The following is a 22066-nucleotide window of genomic DNA, read 5'->3' as shown; positions in this document are numbered from 1 at the left end:
TGGAGCTGAATGGTTTTGAGGGAGCTCTTTGGCTGGGTTATTTGTAACACATTTTACCAGATCAGTGTTCCTGTTACTTGAACAATGCTGGATAAACACTGACACTCCAATGTTCTTTTTCCACCATCTCTAACTAGTTGCCAGAATCTTCTGTCATTACAATATTAACTGCCTCCTAGCCTCATTACATGTCACAGTTGCCAAGGTAACAGCTCATCTTACATGAATTACATTCCAGGTTGGTAGCTCCCAGGTGAGATATTGGGAAGCATCTTAATCTCATCTGCAGTATATCTACAAATTATATTTACAAGAAGCCACTTCGGGGAAGAGTCACAGACAGCTAGTTTCATCCACTGTGAGCTTTTATTTTTTTTTAATTTTCAGTTGAAGAGTCTATCATTTCCTGATTTATGTGTCTAATTTTTTCTAAACTCTACCTCTTAGGTTTGGAGATACACATTACTTTTGGGGCCCTTCAGTTCCCTGATAAACGTTAAGGGTTTTTGACAATAGTACTTAGGAGAATGGCACTGGCACTTACTTAGGGAAATCAGGGAATCTTTTGGGAGAGGGAGATGATAGTGCAACATCGAGTGAAGGTCCAGTGGGCATGTAGAGAAAGAGTTAACATAATAGGAAAGCTCTTATGTTGGAGGTGGGAGGAATTACCCTGGAAACTGTCACCAAACTACCTAGCTACCTTTATGTTCTGGTTTCCAGGGTAACACAGATATTTACTACCTCACATTTACATGGCTAGTGCTAATGTTCATTTTCTGACTTAATAAGGTCTCAACCCTTTGCTTTTTATAGTGTTGAAATTTGCAATTCAATGCCAGTATCATCCCAGCACTGACAGTCATCCCTTAGATCTAGATGTAGAGAAATAACATGGGGACACCTATCCCATGTCCTGCTCTACATTGGAATGCCATCAGTACATGAACCTTGGCTTCATGCTTGGGACTCAGCACTGAGGGCACAAATTCTACAAATTACCTAGAGGCTAAAATTTCAGTCCTTTCCAAATCACCATCCTCAGCAAATGCTCAATAATAAAGAGACTCATCTCTACTTTCTTTCCTGATGCTATGTACCTGGATTTCTTTTAAGAGCCATTATTAGGCTGAATGGAATGGTAGAACTAGACTGCTTTTAGGCATGCACCCACTTTTATATTCCATGATTCTGTGAAGAGACTGCTAGATGAAATACTTTCTGCCCCATTCCCATTGAGTTGTTTAAGATACACTATTTGGTTTCTGATCTTATAATTAAGATCTTTTCCAGAGGAACCCAATCACATTGGAAATGAAAGTTGATTATCCAGAACAGCCAATATAATAATAATAATGAGTATCCAGGGCTTCCCTGGTGGTGCAGTGGTTAAGAATCCGCCTGCCAATGCAGGGAACACGGGTTCGAGCCCTGGTCCGGGGAGATCCCACATGCCGCGGAGCAACTAAGCCTGTGCGCCACAACTACTGAGCCTGCGTTCTAGAGCCTGTGAGCCACAACTACTGAGTCCACGTGCCACAACTACTGAAACCCATGTGCCTAGAGCCCATGCTCTGCAACAAGAGAGGCCCCCCCAGTGAGAAGCCCGCGCACCGCAACAGAGTAGCCCCCATTCGCCACAACTAGAGAAAGCCCGCTCGCAGCAACGAAGACCCAACGCAACCAAAAGTTAACTAATTAACTAATTTAAGAAGGTAATGAGTATCCAACATTTATTGAATCCTTACTTTGTGCCTCCCACTGTGTTCCGTGTTCTATATGCATTATTCCATGTAAGTACCTATTTTACAGATAAGAAAATTGGCGGCTGTATTTTATAGATGCGATAACTGAGACTTAGAGAAGGATCAGTAACTTGCCCCAGGTCACACAGTAAGTGATGGAACCAGAACTTGAATTCAACTGTCTGGTGCCACATCTCCACTCTTAATCCTTTAACTTTCAGCCAGCGGTTCTCAAATTTTGATGCCAGCATGCATCAAAATTCCCTGGAGGGCTCCTTAAAACACAGATTGCTGGGTCCCATCTCCAGAGATTCTGATTCAGTAGGTCTGGGGCAGGGCCTGATAATTTGCATTTCTAACAAGTGCCCAAGTGGTGCTGATGCTGATGCTGCTGGAGCATAGGACCTGCACTCTGTACTCTACTGCCTCCGGTCAAGAGCAGAAGAGCCTACAGCTGAAATGAAGCACAGGGGGCTTGTGCTCTCCTCATGGCTCAGTGCTCAGGGATCCTGGGGATGTTCTGATCTGCAGGTTTCAGTCACTACCTCTGCCACTCCAGGAAGACCAGACAACTGACTAGAGACTCCACCCTGGGGGAGTACACAGTGCATAGGCTGCTTTCATAGAATACAATATTTCTGGAAAGAACTGGACATATCCTGAGTTAGGCTCAGTTTCTAACTTAGTCCTGACAGCTATAAAAACCTGCTGCATGTATCATGTGATCTTGGTTCTCCTTTGGAAGTAACCTGAAGCGTTAAAATTGAAGCTCAGTATTTGCTGAGTATAGCTACCTGTCAGTTGGGATTTTGATATAACTCACACATTCAGTCTGAGGCTGCGGAGGGGCTCGATTAGCACCACTTGTGAAGCTGAGGAAAGAGCCATTACCTTGCAAGCTCTCCTTAGAGCTGGTTGTTCACACCTACCTTATAAAGAACACATGTTACCTACAGTAGACAGAGGCACACGTTGAACATAACAATTACCCCACCATAACGTTATTTCTCTTTTCATTTTTTCCACCATGTGCCTTGTAGTTTCCTGAGATACAGCTGAGGCTGCTGAGTTTCAAGGCAGCAGAGTGAGGTGTTCATTAGTGTAGCTGCACACTAGAATCGCTTGGACAGCTTTGTAAAAATACCAGTGCTGGGAACCCCCCCAGACCAATTAAATCAGAGTCTCTGCAGATGGGCCCCACTAATATGCATTAAAAACACATTTCCAGGTGATTCTAATGCTAACCAAGTTTAAGGACCAATAATGATCCAAAAATATAGGCTCTGCTATGGGGCAGACTCCACTTCTAGCTCTGCCACTTAGGAAAAGATGGCCTAACCTCTCTGAGCCTCGCTTTCTTCCATCTGTAAAACCTGGCATAATAATTGAACCCATTGGACTTGTTTCATAGGGCTGTCTGGAGGATTAAATGGGCTGGTGTATATAATGCACTGTAATGATACAGTGCCTAGCACAGAGAGATCTCTCTCTAGATGGTAGCCAGTAATAAAATTAAGGCATCCCACTTCAGTCTACAGAGCAAGTCCTCAGATTGTGACCCTATGGGAGATGTGGGTGTTGTACCCACTCTTGGGTGGATCTCACAGTCTTTCAATCAGGACTGCTATTACAAGGCAAATGACTCTGCAGAACATCTACTGTACATCACAGCAAACCTCTCCCATAACAAACTGAGGAAATGATGCTTATTTGAATAAGACACAAGTAAATGCAAACCAGAAACAAAGTAACATTAATAGTCTAAGAGAGCAGCCCACAAAATACCTCAAGGGAATAATAGACCACTTGGGGTTCTCAGACCACACTTTGAGAACCACCAAAAGAATGCGGGATGATCTGTGCTATAGCTGGTCACCTCATTAGCAGTTACCCCAGAATTTCCAGAGCATTCAGGGGTCACAATACAAAAAAACAACCCAGTTCTGTTGCCTAATGTCTCACTAATTTACACATTTATGTTAACTCTTCACTCTCTGCAGGCATGTGAGTTTGTGAACCCTTGGGCAGTCACCATCCAGAGACCTCTACAGTTGAAGCAAAAACCTACAGATATTTAAGTGGTAAGATGTAAGGAATGAGATGGATCAAGAACAGAATTTCTCAGGCCCTAAGAGACAACAAAGAGGGCCACCTCTTTGTAGGAACCAGGTATAAGGTCTCAGCTCAGTTTCAACTTCAAGTTGAAAAATCCAGTATTCTATTTCACCTCCAGAGCCAAATAAAGAATATCTATCTCAACCAATAGCCAACATCATGATAAATGATAAAATAGAAGTTAGTATAATGTAGTTGTTAACAAAATGAACTTTTGGTTTCAGACCTACCTGGGTTTTATTTTATTCTTTTAAAGATTTTTTTGATGTGGACCATATTTAAAGTCTTTATTGAATTTGTTACAGTACTGCTTCTGTTTCATATTTTGATATTTTGGCCGCGAGGCATGTGGGATCTTAGCTCACAACCAGGGATCGAACCTGCACCCCCTGCATTAGGAAGGCAAAGTCTTAACCACTGGACCACCAGGGAAGTCCCCCTACCTGGGTTTTAAATGCCAGCCCAGGGACATACAGGCATGTGACTTTGAGTAAGTTACTTAATCGAAGCCTAACAATGATAGTTCCTACTTTTTAGGGTTGCTATAAGGAATGAATGAGATTATGTATGTAAAACACCTAGAATGTCATTTGACACATGGTAAGCCCTCAGTAAATGATAGCTCTTTACTAACTTGAAACAAAAGGCAAATACATCCAAATGCCATGATGTGAGTTATGCTGCCGCTGATGTCAGACACTGCTTTGGTGCACAGGGAGAATTTGAGCAGCGGAAGTGCTTAGTAAGAGAAAACACAAATTAACTTGTCAAGTCCTTCCTCTCTCAATAGGAATAGATTCTTTCATAACAATGATTGTTTCCCAGTAGTAACAAGCATTGGCTTTCATGTTTCTTTTTGTGCTCCAAATCATGGTTCCTTGACATGTGGTAAGTGGGCCTCCATTTGTACTCTTGCCCCAGGCCAGGCAAATGTTAGAAGCTGGCCTGTAGCTAACACAGTAAGATGTGAAAAAGAAAGGAGGCATAAGTATTGTAAGGGAGACAAAAATCGTCATTATTTGCAGCTGATCCAGTTGTCGATCCAGAAAACACCCAAGGGAATCAATTGAAACACTCATAGATTTAACAAGAGAGTTCAGAAAAGAGTTCAGCAGAGTGGTTGAATACCAATCAATAGTTTTCCTGTAAGTCAGCAACAACAAGTTAGAAGATATAATGGAGAAAAAAAATCCATTCATGATGACAAAAAAATAGCATAAAATCCATAGGAATAACTTTTAAAAAAATGTATAGGCTCTACACAAAGAAAACAAGGATATTTGTACATCTCTCAGCAACTGGGATTTGAATAAATGGAAACTGATGCCATATTTCTGGATGGGAAAGCTAAATTTTGTAAGATATCAACTTTTAAAATTAATTACATGTTTAATTCAATCCAGTCAAAATTCAAAGTTATTTTACCTTGATAAAGTGATTCTAAAGTTCACCTAAAACAATAAATAGGGGAGAATGGCAAAGAAATTTTAGAAAAAGAATAATAGTGATGGGAGACTTGGCTTATAAGATATTAACATGTATACATAAGTTATAATATTTAAAACATAGTACTGTCACAAGAATCAACAAACAAATCAGTAGGACTGAACAGAAAGCCTTGAGTCTCACCTAGAAAAAGATAAGAACCTGATATACAATAAAAGAAGCATCACAGACCAATGAGGATAGAGTTAGTCAACAATATTAAATGTAAAAAAAGATGAAAGAATAGAACTGCTTTAAGGAAATATAGGCAAATGTTTAATCTTCAGATTGGGAAGAATTTTCTAAGCATAAAAGCAATGAAAAAATCATAAAAGTGTTGTTAGATTTGACTCCATCAAATTTATTGACAAACACAAACTGGAAAAATATTTAAAACATGATTGATGTCATATAGATCTCTTATGAATCAATCAAAAACCACTAACACTCAAAATAGAAATAGCAAAGGACATAAACAGAAGATATACATACTACAAATAAATATATGAAAAAATGTTGTAACACACAAATAATCCACAAAATACAAAATTCTAAATAATGAAATTAGTAAAGATGAAAAATGCACTGATACTCTCAATGCAGATCTGATGTGGTGATGCATATATATTTCTATACTGCTGATCAGAGGGTAAATTTTTTTCCTGGAAAGCTCTTTAGTAATATGTATCGAGTCTTTTAAATATTCATATCTTCTAAATGAATTAAAGGAGCAGCAGCAGCAAACTGAGGAACAATACAGGTTTAAGTTGAGTACCCCAACAGGTGGCAGCCCTGCTCTGGACTTGGGGAGCTGCTTCCCTGCTGGCTCAGTTTCCTCATTCACGAAATGGAGAGAATTAATAGTACTAATCTCACAATACATGCAAGTCACTTAGCATAGTATTTGGCATCCTCTAAGTGATGAGTAAATGTTAGCTGTTATTAAATTTGTATACATATGCATATGTATATATGAAAAATTCATAATTTTGACCTATTCACCTTCTAGGAATTTATCTTAAGGAAAAATTCAGGAATTCAGAAAAGACTGATATACAAGGATATGCAGAAGGAAAAACCATGGAAACAACATCAATATCTAGCAATAGGAGAATAGTTAAATGAATTATAGTATATTCAAATGATGCTGGGGCATTATACAATCATTTTTAAAAGACTGTGTTTTTGAAGACAGTCTAATGATACAGAAAAATTGCTAACAACGGAAAAAAAAGCAGGGCATAAAACTGACTCTATAGTAAGATTAAATTTTGAAAAATAATTTATATATATTTTGTACATAGGTATTTAAGAAAAAGGTCAATTAAAATATTGACCCATCAAAATATTAAGAATGTTTATCTCTGCACACTGGGATAGAGTTATTTTTTCCTTGTAATATTTATTATTCAGTACTTTATACATTTTTATAATTAGTAGAGTTATTCCCATTATCATGTAATTTGAAAGGAAAATAGCATATATATATTTTGATCATTTGCTTAAGTATGTGAATGTGCTTCCCTAAGTACTCATTTTACTGCCATATTCAATGTAGGACATTTGGAAAACAAATTATAAAGACAAACATTTCATTTTGGTTTATTCTTTCCAGTCTTTCTTTTATGTATGAAGAAATTTTCTCGTCTCTAACAAATCCTACTCTCTACTATGCAACAAGCCCATTGGGAGCAGGGTCTATGCCTCATTTATCTGTGTATTCCCTACAGTGCCTAATTCACTTGTATGCACGTTGTAGTCACTCACTAATTTATAGGTCGAATCATAATAAGAAAAGAGTCTGAAATGCTTCCACTATAAGATATAAATGATTGCTAAATCTTAAAGTGTTACCACTCCCCAGGATATTTGCATTTAATCATCAAATTTTTCCCAATCAAGATATATTAGGATCTGGTGCACAACAGGGGTTGTTCTAGGTACTGTAGGGGATATACAGAAGTTGTTCCTCCCCTTTAAATGCTTATAATCTAAACTAGTTGTGGAGTTGATTAGGAAGGCGGAAGAAGCAAAAAGAGAACCACATCCATTGAGGTATCATTATGTTAGACACTGTGCTAGGCAATTTACGAACATGGAATTCTTACAACAAACCTTTGAGGCAGAATTTTCATTCACATTTTTTTTTTTTTTTGCGGTACGCGGGCCTCTCACTGCCGCGGCCTCTCCCGTCGCGGAGCACAGGCTCTGGACGCGCAGGCCCAGCGGCCATGGCCCACGGGCCCAGCCGCTCCGCGGCACGTGGGATCCTCCCGGACCGGGGCACGAACCCGCGTCCCCTGCATCGGCAGGGCAGGCGGACTCTCCACCACTGCGCCACCAGGGAAGCCCTCATTCACATTTTATAAATGTAGAAATGGAGGCTCAGATAAATGACTTATCCAAGTTCACAGAGTTAGTGGTAGAGCTGGGATTGAAACCCTGGACCTTCAGGGTCTGATGCCAGACTGTTCTCTCTTTCTTAATGAACATTGCCTCTTAAAAAGGTGTGTGTGTGTGTGTGTGTGCACGCGCACACTGTGTAATTACAGTGCTCGGCAGTATCAGGTAAGTGCCCTATTTACGATGCAAAATATTATACAGAGAGGCAGTAAAGCAATGGATAAGAACCTGGGCTCTGGAAATGACTGCCCAGGTTTGAATTCTGTGTCTCCACTTACTAGCATATATACTCTTGGGCAAGTTACTTAACTTCCCTGTGCCTCAGTGTCCCATCCATAAAATAGGAACTCATATCTAGCTCACAGTGTTGCTGTTAAGATGAAATTAGTTAATACAAGTCAAGGGCAGTGTCTAGCACTTAGTAAATGGTCAATAAATATTGGTTACTATCACAGGAAATCAGAGGAGGGAGAAATCATATCCAGCTAGCAGTGGATCAGGGAAGGCAAAGGAGGTGACATTGAAAAAAAGGCTGAATGCTAATGAAGAGTGATAGAGCAGGGAAAGGGAATGTAGGGGAGGTAGGAAATCTCAGGTTGGATGGGACCATGAGTGGATAGGAGATGAGGGGTGGCAGTGGGAATTACTGGAAGATAAACCTCTGAAGAGAGGCAGAGGTCAAAATGTGGAGGCCCTTAAATGCCAAATTTAAAATTCTGGAGTTAACCACTGGGCAATGGGAGCCATGAAAGGTTTTGGAGGAAGAGGAAGATAAAGCCTTCTTTGGCAGCAATCAAGCTGGACAACTTTGCAGATTTATCCTCGAGTGTTACCAACTGCAGAAACCACCAACTCTGAGGACTAATGTTTTGACTGAGGGAAAGGAAAAGGAGAGAGAAGGGGGGAGGTTGGAAAAGGGGGGTGAATAATTAAAGGACTATACAGATAAAAAGCACTCCTGGTGCGAAGTGATAGAACGGTCTTCCTTAATTCCTCTTTGCAGAGGCAGTCCAGGGACTGAACTCGAAGCGTAACCTACCTTTTCCCCCATTTAAGACTTGAAGTTTCCACCTCAGTTTAGGACTTCATTTAATATCGAGACTGTGCTTTTGGCCAGTGTGGAGCAAGCGTAGGGCATTAGGACCCAGCGATTGTTGTAGTGAGAGAGGTTGAATCTCGGTCTCTCAATTTTTCCCTCGAGCTCCCTCCTCTCCCTTTGTCATTCTAGCTGCCTGCTGCCTCCGCAGCGTCCCTCTAGCTCTCTCTGTGCTAAGTGCCTGCGCCTTAGACAGGGTGCGCAAAGCAGCAGTGTTAGTCGGGACCTGCCTTGGTGACCCCATGGCATCCCCTAGAACCGTAACCGTCGTGGCACTCTCAGTGGCCCTGGGACTCTTCTTTGTTTTCATGGGGACTATCAAGTTGACCCCCAGGCTCAGCAAGGATGCCTACAGTGAGATGGTAAGTGAAGCAAACGGGTGATGAGGAGCGCACCCCCAAGGGATGGCGAGTACCTCTCCCCTTCTTTCCTTCCCGGTCCATGGTCCCAGCCCTTTCACCCCTACCCCCACCCCTGACCCTCCCTTCTCCCCAACAACTTTGCAGCTGGGAAGGAGCAGCTGGATGAGAGCGATTTCATTTGCAGGCTATGCCGGGAGCAACTGTTTTGGAGCCACTGAACGCCAGTTGGGGGAGGGGTTGCCCAGTGAGTACCCCCACCCCCAAGTAAACCGGAGGGCTGAGACCTGCGTAACACCTGTCATTGGCAGGAGTCCTCCCCTCCTTCCAGCACACCCAAAGTCCCGGCAGCCAGTCTGCAAGTCTGATTCCTTCCCTTGGAGCTAAGAGTTTAGCAAGCTGGAGAGTTTATTTATCTTGGGGAAGAACAAAAGGCAAGGAGGAAAGAGCTGAGGGCGAATGGGCTACTGAAACAAGCAATTTTTAGGGGCGGGGAAGGTATTCCTCATCCCTGGCGGAGAGCCGATGGTGTTCCCCTAGCTGCCTGGGTGTGTGTCTATATCCTTGAGACAAAGCCGACTTGACCCAAATAAAGGTCACTGAGAGCCTGCTTCTTCCCCTTCTCTCAAGGGAGAGCTGGATGTTTTGTTTTATTTTGTTTTGTATATGGGCTAATCTGCAAAATCTGTAAAGTCTGCTTTTCCTCTCCTGCAAAATAGTCCTTAATCCCCACCTTGTCTCCCGTGGATGCCCAGGGCCAGGCCCTCTGCAGGTTTTCCCCTCCGCAGAGTTAGAATCACCTGAAGGTGAATGGCCAAAACATCTCCTCTGCAACCTGGGGGCTGGGCTGCTCTCCACAGTTGGGTGTGAAGAGGACTTGTTCCTATGCTGTGGAGTACGAGGTGATGGCAGGGGATGTTTCCAGCACTTCCGCTCTCGCTTCTCCCCCTGTCACTTTGCCTCTTCATTTCCCCGCCCCAGCTGAAGAGAACCTGCTTCTCATTGCTTTTGCCAGGCTGCCAGTAATGGGAGGGAGCCCATTAATGGGTTCTCAAGGTCAAGAAGGAAAAGAGCTTAGGGGAGGAACAGGAGGGAGAGAGAAGAAAGACAAGAGGGATTCCCCATTAGGGCTAACGCAAGGAGGAATAGCTCCACACGTTGACAGTTGACAGGAATAAATAGCTCTCCTGGAGCTCACTGCGGAGCCTTCCAGAGCCCCTCAACGTGAGCTGCAAGTGGATGGAGTCTGGCAAATTGTAGACGCTCAGAAATGTTTGCAGGCAGCTCTGGCTTCTGTCTCAGGGTTTGAGCTGGTGTTTCCCATGTCTCTCTCACCACAGGATCACCTTGGCGTCGGGGAGGGTGGCTGGGACTCAGGGGCCAAGGTCTAGCCCCAGTTGCAAATCCTAATGTGTTTCTCCTTCCCCCTTTCCCTCCTCCCAGAACATTTGACCAGATGGAATTGAAATCAGGTCAAAATGAGTATCCAAGGCAGCCTGCATTGGGGAGGGGAGGGGAAGTGGGGTAGCAGAAGCCACCAAAGGCAGAGGGAAAAGGTGGAGGGGAATTGCCACTATATTTTTGTCTTGGCAGCAGTAGTTTGGCGTTAGATTATAAATAAATGCATATGCTCTTGCTTTTCTTTCCTTTTCATATATGCATACATTTATATGTTTATGTGTGTGTGCCTTGGGTATATTTAAGCTTTCCCTTGCCTTAGGGACATAGTACCCCTCTTCAGTATACTCCCTGTCTCCCTATATCCTGCTCAGCTGCTTTAGAGGCCTCCCAAGCTGCACCCTAAGTACAGTGTTAGGTTTTGCAGGCAATCCAACTAAGATGGAGTCACCGGGAAGCTTCCTATCAGCTTGGCAGGAGCTCATGAGGAGGACCAGCCACAAATGGGTTTTCAGTAGGTTTCTTCCTAGGGCGTGGAGCTGTCTATTACAGTTCAATGAAAGGCAGAAGAAATATATGACGATTCCATATCATACAAAGGAACATATTTAAATAGGTATAATCTAATACAGCAGTACAGAACCATTGTGTGTGTGTATGTATGCACAATTCCGTGCTTCTGTGCTCAGGGGCATCTGGAGGCAATGGAAGAACTATATCTAGCTGGGAGGTAAACTTCACAGTAGCATGAAGCTTGAGGAGGATTTTCAGACCGCCGTTTTCCAGGATCCCCTCCTGCATTGAGCATTGGGCCCCAGGCTAGAGATGGCTTTCTGGCATAGGGCCCACTGCATAGTGCCTGGGCCGGCCCAGCTTTATTGTTGAATCCATAGGGAGTGGGGACGATTCAGTTCTAGTACACAGAAGTTGCTCAGTTTATATTTGTTGAGTGGCTGGGTGAATGAATGAGTCATTGTAGCATTGTCTTGGCTTGTCACCACCCTTCAGATTTCTCTGGTTGGCTCTTGATGATGCAGTTCAGAAGCCATTTCTTGCCCAACCAGAGATCAGCTGGGATGACTCTCTGGGATTTTCTGTTTTGCATTTAGGAGTGATTCCTTTGCATTGATGGAGTTAGTCATGTATTGACTGCAGTGGCTTTTTGTATAAAATCTCAAGGTGTTGTTGTTGCTCTTGTTGTTTATTCTTTAAAACATCTCTGTGAGGTAGATTTATTTTTTAAAGTTATGCTTATTTTACTGATGGATAAACTGAAACAGAGCAAGTTTAATGACTTATCCAAGATCCTAGGGTAAGCTGCTGTTGGAGCAGAGATTAGAAACCAAGTCTGTGACTCAGTATTCCCAGTAGAGGAGTCATTAATGGTTACAACTGCTTTTTTGGATGTCAGAACTTACAACCGATTCTTGAAAATATCTGGCACATTTTTTCTCCTTTTTTGGTACCAGTTTAACTGCCCCAATCCCATATTTTGGGGTTTCATTTTTACTTCGAAACCAATTTTTCAAATTTAGAGTTTTTTTTTTTTTTTTTTGCTTTTCTGTCAACTATTTTTTCTTGTTCTAAAGCCATTAGTGTTATGCTTAGGTATTATCCCCTGCATAGAAAATCACTGCTAAAAACCAGACAAACAAATGACTATGAATTTCTTTCCTGTCTCTACTGGGGAAGTCAGGAAAGGTTAGTGGAAGGAGTACAGACTTTGAGTCATGTAGGTTTGGGTTCAAGACCTGACACTCTTAGTGTCTGTCTCAGTTTCCTCATCTGTAAAATGAGGATAACAACCTACCACAGGAATTTGTTGTAAATATTAACTGAGATTACATATGGAAGCATCTAGTACAGTGTATGAATATGGTAGGTGTTCAAGAAATGCTCTGGGTTGAGGTGATGATAATTGATTCTATTTTACTCAGTGGTTTCCTGACTAATTCAAATGGCCAGTTTAAGGGATTGAAATCAGGCATGTAAAAGAGCAAGATGCTATTTCCTTATGCCATGGTGAACAGACCTCTATGCAGTCAGCTAATATAGAAAACTCCACACTTGCTGCTGGGTAATACACAGTGGATCCCATGCAGAATTTCCGGATGCCTCTCTTGAATAGCCTGTTTGGTATGTGTCACTCCATACCTCCTCCCAATTTAGCAAGTGTCATTATAGAGTACTCTAAATCCCACGTGAATTCAACACGACTGACCACTCCCCTGACTAAATGCCTTCATTAATTCACTTGAAATTGTGAGACAGCACTTACAAATGCTGCTAAGCAGTTTAACATATGAATGGTTGACTTGCTCTAAATTTGGTATTCAGCTCTTTGTGACAGTGGTTCTATCCTGTAAGCACAAAGGGCCACAAATGGAATAGTAAGAAAACACCACAAATCCTGTCACATTGAAGCTAAAGGATTTTGACCATGAGGAAGAGAGGGCAAGTCTCTGACAGGGCAGGTCTCTGCCACTTGTTTGCATCCCCTTATAGGGAAGGTTTGTTGTTGATTTGGATGATTTGCTTATTTATAGTTAAATGCCCTCTGGTATTTCCCCAGGGTTTGTGTAGCCCTAGGAAAATACTCCAGATAGGTTTGGGCAGTTTATTTAATGTCCATAGGCGATCTTTTATACTTCCAATCACACTATTAATTGCTTTCCAACTACATAATAGTTGGAATGATAAGGTAATAATACTAAGATAATAATAATAAGATAGTAATTTACTGATGCTTAGACTGTTCTCTGAGGTGTTACAGTACGTTTATTCCCTCAGAGAGGCAACTGACCCTGAGATGTGAAATGACTTTGCGTAGTTCACACAGCTAGCCATCCTAAGCTAAACTACATTGACATTTGTGCCAGGGAGCTTATAGCCTCTCAATGGCCAACAGCTGTGCTTGTTTCAGAGCGACTTTTGACTGACAGTGGAAGTCAGACCCTTCTCCCCTTAGATGCAATCTGGGAGGGATCCACTTTTGTTAGTAGGACCAGGTTTGCCAGCTTCCTTTTTAGGTGGGCATTATATGACAGTGGAAGGTAGAACTGCTTAAAAGGTGTTTTTCATTCACATGGATATTTGGCAATTAAACATGTGATGGTTTATTATTGCATTTAAGAAATGATCTATGATTCACATATGGCTATTTTTCCTACAGAGATTCAGGAAAATCATACTTGAAACAGTAAATTTTGCAGCACTTATGTAGCCTTTATGATCTAAGGTATCAACCAGGCTGAGATTTTTAGCCAAAATATATTTTTGTCAGTGTCCTCTTTTGCTTTCATATAGTTTTTTTCCCTGTAAATTGTATTGAAGTATAACATACATACTGAAATGTGCACCTAAGTGTATACAGCTTGAGGAATTTTCAGAATCCCCCTGTGTAACCAGCACCCATATCAAGAAGCAGAACATGACCAGCATCCTAGAAACCTCCCTCCTGGCCCCTTCCGATTACTACCTCCCCAAGGGTAAATCCCAACTCCAACAATATAAGTTAGTTTCACCTGTTTTTGAACTTTATATAAATGGAATTATACAGTATATTAGCTATTTTTTTTCTTTTACTTAACTAGCATAAATGAACTAAAGTAAACCAGTTGTGAGCTGCTCAAGTTTAATGTAATTAATATGAGATCATGGCCCCTGGGGTGTTGTGAAGAATAAATGATAAAAAGAAAAAAGGTATAACTAAAGAAAGGCTCCATATGCTTTTGACTCATGTCTGAATCATATAGTCTCATACTATAAAAACGGACCTGCTTGAATCATTGCTATTATCATTAAAATAATTACTGTGGCTTGCAAACATATGGATTTCTAATTGTGTGGTTCATTAATGATAAAATATGTGTGTGTGGACCTTGGTTGATGCTATGACGTTATGATTCTTTGACCAAATCTCCAAAATGCTCATTTAATTTACAAAAGGGGAAACTGAGGTAATAAAATACTTAGTAATTTTCTGCAAGCAATTTAGGGGCAAAACTAAAATTGGAATTTAGCTTGTCTTAGCCCAAGGATATTGCTAGATGACTGCCTTTGATTAAAGGGGTTTGAAACATTTGACTAAACCCTTCTGTCTCCTGCTTCCTTCCCCTATAAGGAAACTATGGTTTCAGGGTCTGGGCAATGAAAAAGAAACAGACATAACAAAGTGAGCTTCCAGAGCCTTTTGGGAGAGTGACTCAGTCAACTCCCTTTATTCTTACTGTCAGAACAATTAAAGTCGTTAGAGATCTAATTACTATAGACTTAAGACACATGACCCTTCTGTTGTTGGAATTGAGGTGGCCCAGACCAAGTATTGTTGCTGCTGGCAATAGTAGGATACTTTTGATGTCTCTATCCTACTCCACAGGAGAAAGAATGAACGGCTTCCTAGACTGTCAAAACCTCATCCAAGCTTAGTCCCATCTCTAACAAGTTAAACATTCCCTGTCTGGAGTCGTGGAGAATAGATGCTATCTGTACCTACTCAGCTTTGAACTAAAGATTTGATGAAATGGCTTATCCACATGCAGTTTCCTCTTGAGAAAAGAAGGAAAGAGGCAACTGCTGCATAAAAATATCTACAGCCGCAGTTTAAGAGGTTAGATAAACAACTGAAAAAGTAATATGTAGTTAGAGCAAATGCAGAGAACAATGATCACTGAAGTCATAGGAACTTGATTTAGAGACCTGAAATTTGGCCTACAGATTTCACTATAGTATACATAAAAATATATTCCTAAATGATGGGTGGTTAGCCCTAGGCAAAAAAGGAATGTTTCCAGAAGCCATTCAGTCAGCATCTGGAAATCTTGGCTGTGCACTGGCTGTAAGAAGCTCATCCTGCTTCCTGTGTTCATTATGTCAGAAGGTTACACTTAGGATTTAGGAACTGCCTCTTGGGGAGCTTTGTGTTGCTAATTTTAAAAGGTCCTAGCTTAAAAGTGTTAAGGAAAACTCTTGGGTCTAGATTTCTTTCCCTTATGCCCCCCTGCTACCATCACCAGAGTGTTGAGGGAGAGAGAGTGGGCAGGTGACATCTAGGTTAATAGTGAGAGGAAACTGCCAGATGCCCTAATCCTCGGCTCAGCTCTGCTCCACATGGGTCTAGCTCAGTTCAGCCCAGGGTTTTACTCTGCCTACTGGTCAACCTCTCTCCTAATTTCTCTCTGAAAATCCCTGATTTAACCTAAAATGGGAAGAGGGAGGAAGAACGACTGATACTTTGTGTTTCACTATATGCTCAGGAACAGGTTAGGGACTAGAGGTGAATAAAGGTAAATAAAGACAGGATCTGACAGGGCTAGGATTCGGAAGAGGTGTGAGGCAGTGTTGTGCAAGTGCAGAATCAGATCCTGCCTCTATTTAAAGTTGTGATATTTTATTTGTTGTGGATATTATTTACCTTAATCAATGAGTGTTTTGGTGCCTTCTTAAATTTTACACTCAGGGGACATAGGCTTACTTTATCTTAGTCCCAGCCCTGCTCAGGAAAATGAGGCTCAGAGAGGGCAAATAATTTGCCCAGGGACACCAACTAGAAAATGACAGATATCGGATTTGAAGCCAAGCCTGTTTGAATCCAAATCCATTCTATTTTTTACTAAACCACTGGTCTTGAAACAGTACTCATAAAGGACTATCTTGTGCTACTCATGATAATTAATCCATGAAATAAAGGTGCATTCACTAGAGAAATGACTTAACATTTGTTCCAAACTAGAGTGTGTGAACACTATTCTAAGCACCAGATGCTACTGACAGGTCAAGTTGGCTTTCTGCCTGATTCTTGTAATACTTGTCTTGCATCTGGTGCTTTTGACTATTCTCTTCTTAAAATTTTTGGCCCCTATGACCCCATCTCTCCTGGTTTTCCTCCTACTTTTCTGACCACACTTGCTTCTGTTTATTTTGTGGATTCTCTTCCTCCTCCCATTTTTTAAATGTCTGTCACACATTTTCCCACTGTATACATTCTACCTGGGCATACTGATAACTGTCAATTCTGTATCTTTACCCTCTATTATTGAGCTGCCTACTAGAAATCTCCACTTAGGTGTCTTAGAGATACTTCAACTAAAAAACTCCAAATTGAGTTCCTCATTCCTTCCTGCCCCATCCCCCTCTTCTTCTGGATGCATTCTTGACTTCTCCGTTTCCCTCAGTGTCCACATCCAATGAGACATCAATTCCTGTTGATTGTGCATTCAAAGTATCCTTGAGTCTCTCCCCTTCCCTTTATCCTTACTGTCATTACTCTAGTCCAGTTCTCTCACCTGATCTCCTGGCTTCCAAGCATACCCCTTCCAATCCATCCTCCATGCTACTTCCAGAGGGACCTTCCTTAAAAGCAAATTATGTTGTTCCCCTGGCTTATAGGATAAAGTCCAGCTCCACAACGTAACAGTCCATGATCTGATTCATATCTGTCTTCTCTGTCTCATGTCTCACCCTTTCCCCCTTCCTCCCCCAACCTATGCTGAGCTGGGGCAGTGTTCGAAACACACCAGTCTATTTTGTGCTTCAGGGCCTTTGCTCATCCAGCTTCCTCTGCCCTCGATGCCCTTCCTTTATTGATCTTGCAAACATCCGCTCTTCTTTTAACATTCCACTCTAGCTTTTCTCAGTCCCCATCTAGGGAGATTTGACCACTCTGGTGTGCCTCCACTGTACCTACTACATAGTTTATTTCAGCACCCATAACACTTTATTGCACTTATGTACTTCCATAGCTTTTCTTCTCATAAACTCAAACTTCAGGAAGGCAGGGCTTTTGAATGATTGATGTCTGTGTCCGGAGTACCGAGTACAATGCCTAGCACAGGAGGCACTTAATAAATATTGAATGAATTAACGGATACTTCATGAAAACAAAGTAGTGGGCAAAACCAGAAAGACACTTGATAAAATCTCATCAATTTACTACAAAATGAGGATTGGGTCAATCTGAATAGTGAAAAATATGATTATCTATTACTCTAAGGTCAGTATAATTCTATTACTTTGTAGTATATCCAGTGCCTCCCTTCTCTGTTCCATGATATCTGCCTTTGGGCTACAATTAGACCTTATACAGTACTCTATTATATACCACTAACCGTGCTGCTTTATAATGTTGTTTATGCATCTGTTTCCCCCCACTACACTGAGAGCTTCTTGACCCTATCATATTCATCTCTATATCTCCATCACATAATCCATAATAGGTATTCAATAAATGTTTATTGAATTAAAATTAATGAACTTGAACCAGGCTAATCAAAGTAGTGTCTTGTAAAATCCTAGGGATTTATCTCAATGATCATAAGAACGATTTTTGTCTTACCATATTTTAAAGATATATAAGGGGCTAACATTTGCATACATTTAAATTTTTCTGTTTGCTTAGCACACACTTTTTTTATTTTTACAGATTCCACAAATGTAAACTCCAACTCAGCTCTTTTTTGAATTAACACAGATTCCAAATTAGGGAAGTCCAAATTAGTGAGGCTTTACCGCCTTGTCTCATTTTTGTTGGTATTCATATGCATCTGGGTTTGGACAAGGTAGGCACTAGAAAATGTGGATATGGCTAATCGGTACCAGTTTTTATGGGCCCAGTGAATTTTCTTTTAAATTCTTAATGTTGTTTATGATTTATGATCAGAAAAAAAATTTTTTAATAAAAGGTGCTTCCACTGCAGAGGGCATGGGTTTGATTCCTGACTGGGGAACTAAGATCCCGCATCCCGCCCACATGGTGTGTGCCCCCCCCCCAAAATTTTTTTTTTAAACTATGAAGCCAAATTCTCTTACCTTTGGTGCTGTTACTAAGGTTTAAATCACAGGGATCTCAACAGATTGCTTGCTTTTTTCCTTAATTACAAGGCTTTTATTTAGGGGGCACAGTAAAAAAAGAATATGACACGCTTCGCTGGTGTGGAAAGGGAATGGTGGGGAAGAAGGACCTTGCTTGTGTTTTCTTCATTCTAATGTTAAAACCATGGTTAATGCAGCGATTTCCTTATGGTATTCCACTCTAGAAACGTGCTTACAAGAGCTATGTCCGAGCCCTCCCTCTGCTGAAGAAAATGGGGATCAATTCCATTCTCCTCCGCAAAAGCATTGGTGCTCTTGAGGTGGCCTGTGGCATTGTCATGACCCTTGTGCCTGGGCGTCCCAAAGATGTGGCCAACTTCTTCCTACTTTTGCTGGTGTTGGCTGTGCTCTTCTTCCACCAGCTAGTCGGTGATCCTCTCAAACGCTACGCCCATGCCCTGGTGTTCGGCATCCTGCTCACCTGCCGCCTACTGATTGCCCGAAAGCCCGAAGACCGGTCCTCTGAGAAGAAATCCTCGCTGCCAGGGAATGCGGGGAGTACCGGCAATGCGGGAAATACCGAGGAGCAGCCGTCCTTATATGAGAAGGCCCCTCAGGGCAAAATGAAATTGTCGTAGGAAAGCGGAAGTGCAAAAAAGTGGACCTTCCAGGCAGTTGCCTCCATGACACCCAGGAAGATGTCAGTGTGTGTTTTTCATTTGATTTATTTATCTTGGGGGAAAAGGGACAAATATAACCTACAAATTAATGGCCCTATTGGCTTGTGTACACCTATACCCTAAAATGACCTCCCCACATAGATGTATGTGCACCACCTTTAATCACTCTGGGGCAACTCTCACATCTTGCTGCATGTACATGTATATGGCTAACTATTGAAGTGTATTTGTGAGATGGACTCCAGCAAGCATGTGACTGTGAGATTAAGTGTGGGAAAATGTTACTTACTGTGTGTGTGTGTTTGCGTGTTTGCACACACGTGCGAAGGAGAAGGCTCTGATCTTGAACTAATCCTGCATAGGTATCTTCCCTTTATCGACTGATTCTAGTGAAGGCAGAATAAAATAAATCTCCTATAAAGAGAACGCTACTTACTTCTTGGTATAAAACAAACTATGTATTCCCATGGGATGGAGGAATCCCTCACTAGATTAAGCTGAAAACTTAAACCTACCACTTTAGGAAAAATTTCCTTCAATTTGAGACACTGAGTTACATGTAAAATGAATTAACTTCTACTTTAACAGTTGTTTAAATTGTAAATACTCCATACTGAGTTTAATTAAAATAAGGGAAATGTGCAGTCAATAGATAATCTAATTCTTCAAGTGATAAAATTAGAAGTTTCACCTTGCCTTTGTCGGAGCCCAACCTACTAAGCTCCTTTACTCACACTTGGAAACTGAAACAGTAAACTTTATATCGGACATCTTTTTCGGATTTTCTTAAGCCAAACGCTGCCTCACTTCCACTATTCTCAGCAGCTAACCAGGATTTGGCAGCTGCTCCACTGTTGTGGTTGAGGGAGCGAGGATTAGTCCCGTTAGAAGTCTGTGAATCTCAAACTAGCTGTTCTCTTAAATCATCTGAAATTTGACAGAGGAGCCGTATCCAGTGTTTCTCTGCCAAACAGATTCACTATTCCTATTGAATTTTCACTAAGCTTTGCTAGTGTAAGCAGAGATCCAAGTTACCCCCACAGCTGTCTCCTCTACACCTCTTTATCATTCCAGTGAGTTGAGTTTAGCTGGGGGAAGGACATTTGATATAGGTTAGTTGGATTGAGCAGTATGAAAATTTGCTTTCTTCATTACGTACTGCTGCTTCTCCTTGTTAGATGTACTTTGATGGTTTTAATATTATTGTGCCAGGGATAGGGAAAGGGGTGGGAGTGTTGTGTGTGGGGGGAGTACAAATTATTGTATTTTCTTCGATATCATTGTTCTTGTTGATTGATACCTCTCTGTCTTATTTCTCTCATTCTTTCAAAATAAAAATTTTTGAAGTTTGGAGGAAATGGTCTGGACAAATAATGAAAATCTGGAAAGAAAGGGTCATGTCATGGGATTCAGGTTGTCTTATTTTTGAGTGGATGAGGGAGGAGAATAAAGAGAAGGGGGAGTACAATAACTTAATATACTAATGAGGTTACTAACTTTCCAATCTCATTTAAGTTTCCTCACACTTCTGTGATGTCAGCACATAAGACAGAAAGCCACAAAATTAGATCTCAATACAATTCCCAGGTTTGGGGAGTTCTGCTTTATTAGGTGATGCCAAGGGAAGGTAGAAGAATGATTTCAGAAATAATTGCAGGTATATTAAGTAAAGATGAACCAGTGTCTCACTATATATGCATCCACAAACTGGCATAAATTCCAGTGCCACAGACTTGTCACATTAGGCAAGTTATTTTACTACTCAGGGCCCCAATTTCATTTACAAAAATAAGAGGATTGAAGGCTTAAAATTCTTTCCAATTTACATTTGAGTATGAAATGATTATTAAAAAATGACTCGAGAAATTTTCAGTTTTACTAGATAGGAAGATCAGCTATCATAGTAAATATTGAACACTCAGTTCTCATACATGATTAAATATGATTTCTTGAAAGTACTTTGAAAACAATGTAAGATGTGGTAAATAATCATTTTTTGCTGTAGTCTTTCCCAAATACATCAACTTAGTCTGATTCTTCATCTCTCCCCAAGATTGCAAAGTTTCCTCCCACACTTCTATTTTTATTTATTTATTTTTTTTGCGGTACGCGGGCCTCTCACTGTTGTGGCCTCTCCCGTTGCGGAGCACAGGCTCCGGACGCGCAGGCTCAGCTGTCGTGGCTCACGGGCCCAGCCGCTCCGCGGCATGTGGGATCTTCCCGGACCGGGGCACGAAGCTACGTCCCCTGCATTGGCAGGATTCTCAACCACTGCGCCACCAGGGAAGCCCCCTCCCACACTTTTGCCTATAGTTTATGGGTATATTTTCGCCTCAAAAAATCAGTGAGAGTCATTAAATTTTTATCTTTCTTCTCCAGTTCCTACTCTAGTAAGAGACTAAACTAGGGACTAAGTTCAGGTCTCAGACTAAGCCCTTGCTGCTGTTTTAGCCAGTTTCTTTAAGGTCCATCGATTCCTCAAAGTTAGGAATCTTTACTTGTTGACTGGCCGGCTACCTACAAGATGCCACATCTGGCTCAGGATATACGTTTCCAGCATACTCTAGAAGGTATGCGTGCCCATCCTCGGTAAAAGGAGGGCAAATTCAGCCGCCGTCCTTTCCTCCCACCTCCTAGCGACAGCTTCAGAGGTGTCAGACCCTTTAACCTAATTCTCTTGCCCAACATGGGAGAAGCAGCTTTAATTGAGAAGTTTGCAGTTTCATATTTTCCTACAGATTCAAAGCCCGACATTTGGGGTCAATCTGAGCAAATGGATCACTGTAATTGGTCTTGTTAAACTCAAGAACCGAGATACTAATTGTTCCGTTTTAGGCACAGTGACGAATGGGAACAATATTAGAACAGTGGGAACATCAGCCAATCGGCTGATTTCAGCAGCAACTGCCCGCTAGCCGGGCGTACCCGGGCCTGGCGGGTGTGGCCGGCGGCTCTGAGGAATTGCGTTTGCGTCAG

At 41.5% G+C, this 22066-nt stretch overlaps 2 protein-coding genes across 2 annotated transcripts in view; both read left to right on the top strand.

The window, feature by feature from the left end:
* The first annotated feature begins 8951 nt into the window (after positions 1 to 8951).
* Positions 8952 to 20430, top strand: TMEM35A (transmembrane protein 35A). The gene is made up of 2 exons (XM_030840546.2): positions 8952 to 9206; positions 18635 to 20430. The coding sequence occupies exons 1-2, from the start codon at positions 9087 to 9089 to the stop codon at positions 19046 to 19048; spliced, it is 534 nt and encodes a 177-aa protein (XP_030696406.1). The 5' UTR covers positions 8952 to 9086; the 3' UTR covers positions 19049 to 20430.
* The window catches only part of CENPI (centromere protein I), a 58194-nt gene continuing 45210 nt past the window's right edge, over positions 9083 to 22066 (top strand). Inside the window, exon 1 of the mRNA XM_060292732.1 lies at positions 9083 to 9206. The gene's annotated coding sequence lies outside the window, so the exon portion shown is untranslated. The remainder of the gene's footprint in view (positions 9207 to 22066) is intronic.

This window comes from Globicephala melas, chromosome X (genome assembly GCF_963455315.2).
Source record: "Globicephala melas chromosome X, mGloMel1.2, whole genome shotgun sequence".
Taxonomy (NCBI): domain Eukaryota; kingdom Metazoa; phylum Chordata; class Mammalia; order Artiodactyla; family Delphinidae; genus Globicephala; species Globicephala melas.
This window is presented reverse-complemented; position numbering and strand designations above follow the sequence as displayed.

Coding starts and splice junctions, on each gene's coding strand:
- TMEM35A (XM_030840546.2), top strand. CDS start 9,087: ATGGCATCCCCTAGAACCGTAACCGTCGTGGCACTCTCAGTGGCCCTG. Junction 9,207..18,634: donor AGGATGCCTACAGTGAGATG/GTAAGTGAAGCA, acceptor ATTCCACTCTAG/AAACGTGCTTACAAGAGCTA.